The 7,500-nt window shown below is 41.8% G+C and overlaps 1 protein-coding gene across 3 annotated transcripts in view; it reads right to left on the bottom strand.

Moving 5' to 3' along the window:
* LOC123511437 (adenosylhomocysteinase-like 1) overlaps window positions 1-7,500 on the bottom strand; it is a 101,431-nt gene that overhangs the window by 68,208 nt on the left and 25,723 nt on the right. For 2 of the 3 annotated variants that reach the window (XM_045267313.1, XM_045267312.1), the window contains one exon: window positions 4,972-4,974. The exons of the other annotated variant lie outside the window; for it this stretch is intronic. In XM_045267313.1, coding sequence (XP_045123248.1) covers window positions 4,972-4,974 — 3 coding nt within the window. The remainder of the gene's footprint in view (window positions 1-4,971; window positions 4,975-7,500) is intronic. 3 annotated transcript variants of the gene reach the window in all.

Raw genomic sequence — 7,500 nt, 5'->3', positions numbered from 1 at the left:
GTATCTCTCTCCCGCCGCAGCAGGACACTCTTAAAGGGTAACACTGAGACCACTCCTACTGCTGCTCACACTCACTCACTGCTGAATATCACACTCACTGCTGCTCACACACGCACTAACTGCCCACCCACACATGGACGCTTCACTCACCTGCCTACACACACACACACACACACACACTGAATTAAACTGTTTCTTTTTATATGCTTCCTTTTCTTAATCATAACGCAATAACTCCTTTCGCTAACTTTTGTCAACTTTTGTTGAAGTTTCCTTTACTAATACTCTCTCTCTCTCTCTCTCTCTCTCTCTCTCTCTCTCTCTCTAACTTAAAATGAGATTATATCACCGTAAGCAAATATAATTGCATAAGAATAGTAGTACAAATAGTAGTAGTAGTAGTAGTAGTAGTAGTAGTAGTAGTAGTAGTAGTAGTAGTAGTAGTAGTAGTAATAATAATAATAATAATAATAATAATAATAATAATCTCTCTCTCTCTCTCTCTCTCTCTCTCTCTCTCTCTCTCTCACACAGGCAGTGACGTGCGCGGCCTCGGTTCATGTGTACGTACGTTAATAAAAAAATAAAAAAAACGTACACGGACTTCCATGTATACACGTGTGCGTCAAAAAAGTACACATGACATGACTGCATCCAAAACGTGTGTGTGCGTGTCTCTCCAAAGTGTACATGTGCGTGTGTGTACGTATTAGTGAAGACCTCGTGTGCGTTATCAAGAGTCTACGTACATAAGTGTCCCCCTCGTCGGCCCATCCCCACACCACCACCACCACCACCACCACCACCACACGCCACACCCCCCTTTCCCCCCATAAGCCACGCCCCCTCCTCGCTTCCCCTCCCCTCTCTTTAGCTCTGGAGGGGTAGCGAGGGGAGAGGAGGAGGAGGAGGAGGAGGAGGAGGACGGGGGGAGGAGGTGGTGAGATAAGTGCTTCCATAAGTGAGGTAAGTGATACGACTCTCACTCTCACACCCTCTCACTCTTACTGGCACTCTCTCAAAATACCTTGCCTCCTCCTCCTCCTCCTCCTCCTCCTCCTCCTCCTCCTCCTCCTCCTCCTCCTCCTCCTCTCCCTCCATTTCCACACCTGTGTTCACTCTTACTCTTACTCTTCTTTCCTCTTTTCTTTCTCCTTTCCTACTAAACTTTTATACTGTCTTTCTTTATTCTTTATTCTCCTCCTCTCCTCGTCTTCCTCAATTTCATCATAGTTCTCTTATACGTCTTTTCTCTTCGTCTTCCTTTTTTTCTCATTTTCCATTCTTTTTTTTATGTTCATCTTCCTCCTCCTACTAAGTTTCATCCTTCTCTCCTCATTCTTCCATTTATCTTACGTCAGCTCTTTTCCTCCTTCCATCCCTTCCTTCCTTACTTCCTTCACTCCTGAGTAATGAATGGACAAGGATGTTTTCCCGTCCTCCCTGTCCTTCCTTAATTTCCTCCTCCTCTCCATCTCCCGTGTTCCTTCTCCTCCACTTCCTTTTACTCCTCATTTGCGTTTTACCTTCGCTTATTTAAGTTTGGCACGAGCAGTGATATCATCCCCTCAGTGTTTCTCTGCCTTACATCAGTGAGGGCGGCGGGCGGCGGTGAAAGAGGCAGGCGAGGTGAGGCGAGGCGAGGCTAGGCAAGGCGAGGGGAGGCAAGGCGAGGCCACCGATAGATCCACGCGCTAAAAGTTAATTTGCACCAGTTACCCTTTAAAAAATCATAAAACTCCTCATTAGGAACCGTTTTCTGTCGTTCACGCCAGCCAAACATGACGGATAAAGGCGCATCCACTTTTTTGCAAGCCACCACTGGCACCATTACCTCACAGTGCCACAAGGACAGGGCCAGCAGGAGTGCCACGCGGGGTGCCAAAAGCTTCGGAGGTTGCAAAATATGGAGTGATTTACGAGTAGTGTGCCAAGTTTATAAAAGGCGAAGTTAATGCGATTATCCGACCTTGCTGTCATCCTGGGACTCTCTCTCTCTCTCTCTCTCTCTCTCTCTCTCTCTCTCTCTCTCTCTCTCTCTGGTATGCGAGGCCACGTAAACAAGAGCGAAACACATGCTTAAACAAATACGATTCAATCTACAAACACCTTGGCGTCAACAAAAGGTAACTGGACAAGTATATGTATAAATGAATGATGAATGACGAGGACACAAACACACCTGCTGATCAAAACTTCTACAGCGAATGATGATGACTCACCTTCCGTACAGCCAGTCGTAGCAGCAGCACCAGCAGCAGTAGTAGGAGTAATAGTAGTAGTGGTAGTCACCGTAAAACTACTGCGAATGCCACTGCTAATACTATTACTACTAATACTGCTAACGGCAACAATAACAATAATAACAATAATAATAACAATAACAATAATAATAATGATAAAAGGGTACTCACCGATCGTTGGAAGTCTTGTGTGTGCGTGTGTGTACGTTTCTGCCTGCTAAGGTGTGCATGCAAAGACGTACATACATACATACATACGTACATAGAGCAGATCCCGTGGCTGTTTTTGCTTTCATTTGAACACACACTTTCTCTCTCTCTCTCTCTCTCTCTCTCTCTCTCTCTCTCTCTCTCTCTCTGCTTACAACAAAAGTGAGAGTGTGAATATTTAAAACTATCTCTAGGAGGCCGTGGAAAAGTGTGCTTGTGATGCGTGTGCGTGTGCCATCAAAAGAGGACACACACACGCGCACGCGCACGCACACGCACACACACACACACACACACACACACACACACACACACACACACACACACACACACACATGCACGCATGCATATAAACACAAACATGGATCTCTCTCTCTCTCTCTCTCTCTCTCTCTCTCTCTCTCTCTCTCTCTCTCTCACTTACAATCTGAAAACAAAACAAGGAAAAATCTCTCATTACTTGTGTTTCTTTCACTGATTCTTTCTTACTTCTAAGGAAAGGAAAGGAGCAAAAAGAAATGAGAGGACAAGAGACACACTGGAAGAGGTTGTAAGTAAGTCAACTCTTCAAAAGTCAAGCAAACAAACACTTAAAGCTAATACTTAGACTACTTAAACATCTACGTGCTATTATTGTCATTGCCACTTTATCATTATTCATTACTAAATTTTTTTCTCTGCATTCTTCATATTTTTTCTATTTTTAGGCATTCCTTTTGTATTTTAATCATTCCCTTTGCCTAGTTTTGCTTTCTTTTCGTCTAATTGTCTATGTTCACTCCCAGGCAAGAATTAGAAGACGTAATAACAATAATAACAGCTACGATGATAATAATCGTTAATAATAATAATAATAATAATAATAATAATAATAATAATAATAATAATAATAATAATAGTAACAACTATCATAAAGAAAGGCTAAAAGTTATGCATATCTACTTGAAAATAAATTAAAAAACGAAATGCTAAATTTACACAAAAATCAATAATAATAATAATAATAATAATAATAATAATTCCTCATTCACTTTGCTATCATTTTTATGCATTTACATTTTCATTTTATTTATTTTTTTCCTCGAGTGAAAAAAATGCAAAATACTGAATGTAGTGCAAATTTAGCGTCTCATTGCTGGAGCCTATCACTCTATTCAAAAGTAATCAAACTCTGCTGGCAACTGATGCACTGAGGGAGTATGTAGCTGTGTAATCATTCCCTATGCTATGTAATTACTGCTCCTGAAATTATACATAACATTACACATGCAAATGAAGCAAATTATGAATAAATGAGAAAGGAATTACTATTGAGACGAACTGAGGATAAATAGACAGACACACAGACAGACAGACAGGTTGATAGATAGAGAGGTACAGGGATACACCATTCATTACCACCACCACCACCACCGCCACCACCACCATTGCTATTATTCCTACTACTATTACTACTATTACTACAGTTACTACTACAACTATCGCCACTACTTCCTGCTACTATTCCTACTACTACTACTACTACCAACAGTTACCACTATTACTATCATCTCTATTAATACTACCACCACCACACCACCACCACCACCACCATCACCAATAGTAATATATTCACCATCACCACGCCACCACTATCACCATTACCACCATCACTTAACATTTATCACACATCACCACCACAATCACCACATATATCACACCACACTCATCACCACACTTATCATCACTATGTACAGCCACCACCACAATCACAAATATCACAACTCACCACAACCACACGCCAATTCATCACAAAATCACCACTACATACACTCATCACCATTAGTCACCACCACGGGGTCACAATCATCACTTCACTCACCAACACAGCCATCACTTTCACCACCACACCTACCCCACTCCTTCATCACACCAGAAGTCACCACAATCACCACACTCACCACCACAACAATCATCACAACAATCAATCACCACCACACTCAACACAGGTCACCACCACATCTGTCAGGCAGTTACTTCACCACCATCACCACCACCACCACCACCACCACCACCACCGTGACGCCCAAAGACAAACGTGCATGTAATCAACTCACACCAGAGAGAGAGAGAGAGAGAGAGAGAGAGAGAGAGAGAGAGAGAGAGAGAGAGAGAGAGAGAGAGAGAGAGAGAGAGAGAGAGAGAGAGAGAGAGAGAGAGAGAGAGAGAGAGAGAGAGAGCCGTCACTAACAGAAGGGCAACGGCCAAATAAAATGGAACGAAAAGGTGAAAAAAGGAAAAAGAACGAAAGAAAAATACGAAAAGGTTCAGGAAATGTATAAGACAAAGCAGGGTTGGCGCGCACTCACACACACACACACACCACACACACACACACACACACACACACACACACACACACACACACACACACACACACACACACACACACACACACACACACACACACACACACACACACACACACACACACACACACACACACACACACACACACACACACACACACAAGAAATACAATCTATAATAATATGATGATGATGATAATAATAATAATAATAATAATAATAATAATAATAATAATAATAACAATAATTATATATATAGCATGATATGAATGACAAAAAAACATGAAAATTTAGAATCCAAAGCGAGGAAAACTAGACAGAGAGAGAGAGAGAGAGAGAGAGAGAGAGAGAGAGAGAGAGAGAGAGAGAGAGAGAGAGAGAGAGAGAAAGAGAGTAAGAGAGCGCAGAGAAGACAGGCAGAAAATTAACGGCGAATTGAATAAAAAATGGAAGTCTTTTGGCTGAAGTGAGACCAGACAAGCTGATGATGATGATGATGATGATAATGATGATGCTGATGATGATGATGAAGTAGTACTGGCCAACGACTCTTCAGAATATGTAACTCACTTAACAAGAGATGCTACACACACACACACACACAATAGTAGTAGTAGTAGTAGTAGTAGTAGTAGTAGTAGTAGTAGTAGTAGTAGTAGTAGTAGTAGTAGTAGTAGTAGTAATAAGAGCTGGCCTTCTCTAGCAAAGTCTACGGTGAGGATCTGTCACGTTTCATTAACTCTATGGGCGGCGCTCGTCTCGTCCCGCTCCTCGCTACATTACAGTGACTTGGTGGAGAATTCTTCCACGCTTCATAAAGTGAGCTCGTTTGGGAGTCTGGTGCGGGTCTAAACTGGCTCAAGTCAACGGACAAGTATACCCTAATTTCCTTTAGTCTAGGGGAAAAAACGTGTGTGCCTTAGACCGCCAGAGAAATTTCATTGAGTTTTAGACGTAAAAGAAAAGAAACTAAGAAAAAAAAGGAAGAAAGAAAAGGCAGGAGGAAGAGAAAGAGGAAGAAAGAAAGAAAGAAAGAAAGAAAGAAAGGAAGGGTAGAAAGAGGGAAGGATGAGAGAAGGAAAGGAGAAAAGAAGGAAAGAAGGAAGGAACGAGAGAAGGAAGGAATGAAGGAAGGAGAAAAAAATGAAAGAAAGAAAGAAAGAAAAAGAAAGGAAGGAAGGAAGGAAGGAAGGAAGGAAGGAAGGAAGGAAGAGAGAGGGAGAGAAGGAGAAAAGGACGGAGGAAGGGAGAAACAACAGATAATTAACATGAAGGGCTTATCAAAATTGAGTCCCTCAGCGATGTCAGCTTTGTGGAGAGCAACTCTGCCACTGTTATCAAGACCACGCCAAAAACAAGTCATTCACAAAGAATAAGAAAAAAAAGAAGAACGCACATATTTTATCCCTAATCTCTCTCTCTCTCTCTCTCTCTCTCTCTCTCTCTCTCTCTCTCTCTCTCTCTCTCTCTCTCTCTCTTTGTATTTCAGTCACGTAGATGGAAAGCTAAACTTATGCCATATTCCTTATTCCTCCTTCTCCTCCTCTTCTTCCTCCTCCTTATTCCATGTGATTTTTTAATATCACATGGTTTCGCCTTTTTCCTGCCAGCCTCGGCTGGAGAGAGGGGTGGGTGGGGAGGAGCCTTCTGCTTTGCTGTCCTGTCTCTACCACTGGTAGTTAGTAGATAGTCTCCACAAACAGCCTAGTAAGGACCTAAGGGCCTGTTGCTGTTTGTCTTCCTTTGTATTCCTCCTCCTCCTCCTCCTCCTCCTCCTCCTCCTCCTACTACTATTACTACTACTACTACTATTAAACAAGAGAGAATATTGTGTTTCTGGCACCGTATAGAGGTAGGAGGAGGAGGAGGAGGAGGAGGAGGAGGAGGAGGAGGAGGAGGAGGAGGAGGAGGAGGAGGAGGAGGAGGAGGAGGAGGAGGAGTCTGTGTGGTGGTGTGGTAATGTAATAACGATAATTGTGGAAAATGTGGTGAGGGACGTGACTGTGTTAATCATGATGGTGGTGATGGTGGTGGTGGTGGTGGTAGTAATAGTAGTAGTAGTAGTAGTAGTAGTAGTAGTAGTAGTAGTAGTAGTAGTAGTAGTAGTAGTAGTAGTAGTAGTTGTTGTTGTTGTTGTTGTTGTTGTTGTTGTTGTTGTTGTTGTTGTTGTTGTTGTTGTTGTTGTTCTTATTGTTGGGCAAAATAAATAACCATAAAAAATTAATGGCGGGAGAAGAGAGAGAGAGAGAGAGAGAGAGAGAGAGAGAGAGAGAGAGAGAGAGAGAGAGAGAGAGAGAGAGAGAGAGAGAGAAGAGAAAATTAAACCTTGTAAAAGTGAAGCTAAAATCATGCTTTATGACACTTCATAATTCTTAATGAGAGATATGAAGGGCTCTCTCTCTCTCTCTCTCTCTCTCTCTCTCTCTCTCTACCCAACATGTCAAAACTACAATTACAAAAGTTATGAAAATTTTAGAACACAAATTTACTTTTCCATAATTGAAATGACCAAAAGTTACGAGAAGGGAAGGAAAGAAAGAAGGAAGGAAGGAAAGAAGGAAAGAAAAAAATAAAGAAGGAAGGAAGGAAAAGAAGGAAGTAAGAAAGAACAAGAAAAAAGAAAAGAATGAATGAAAGAAAAGGAAAGGAAGGAAAGAAAGGAAAGAGAATAAGAGATGGAAGAAAAGGAAGAATATGAG

This window comes from Portunus trituberculatus, chromosome 31, assembly GCF_017591435.1.
Source record: "Portunus trituberculatus isolate SZX2019 chromosome 31, ASM1759143v1, whole genome shotgun sequence".
In the NCBI taxonomy this organism is placed as follows: domain Eukaryota; kingdom Metazoa; phylum Arthropoda; class Malacostraca; order Decapoda; family Portunidae; genus Portunus; species Portunus trituberculatus.
This window is presented reverse-complemented; position numbering and strand designations above follow the sequence as displayed.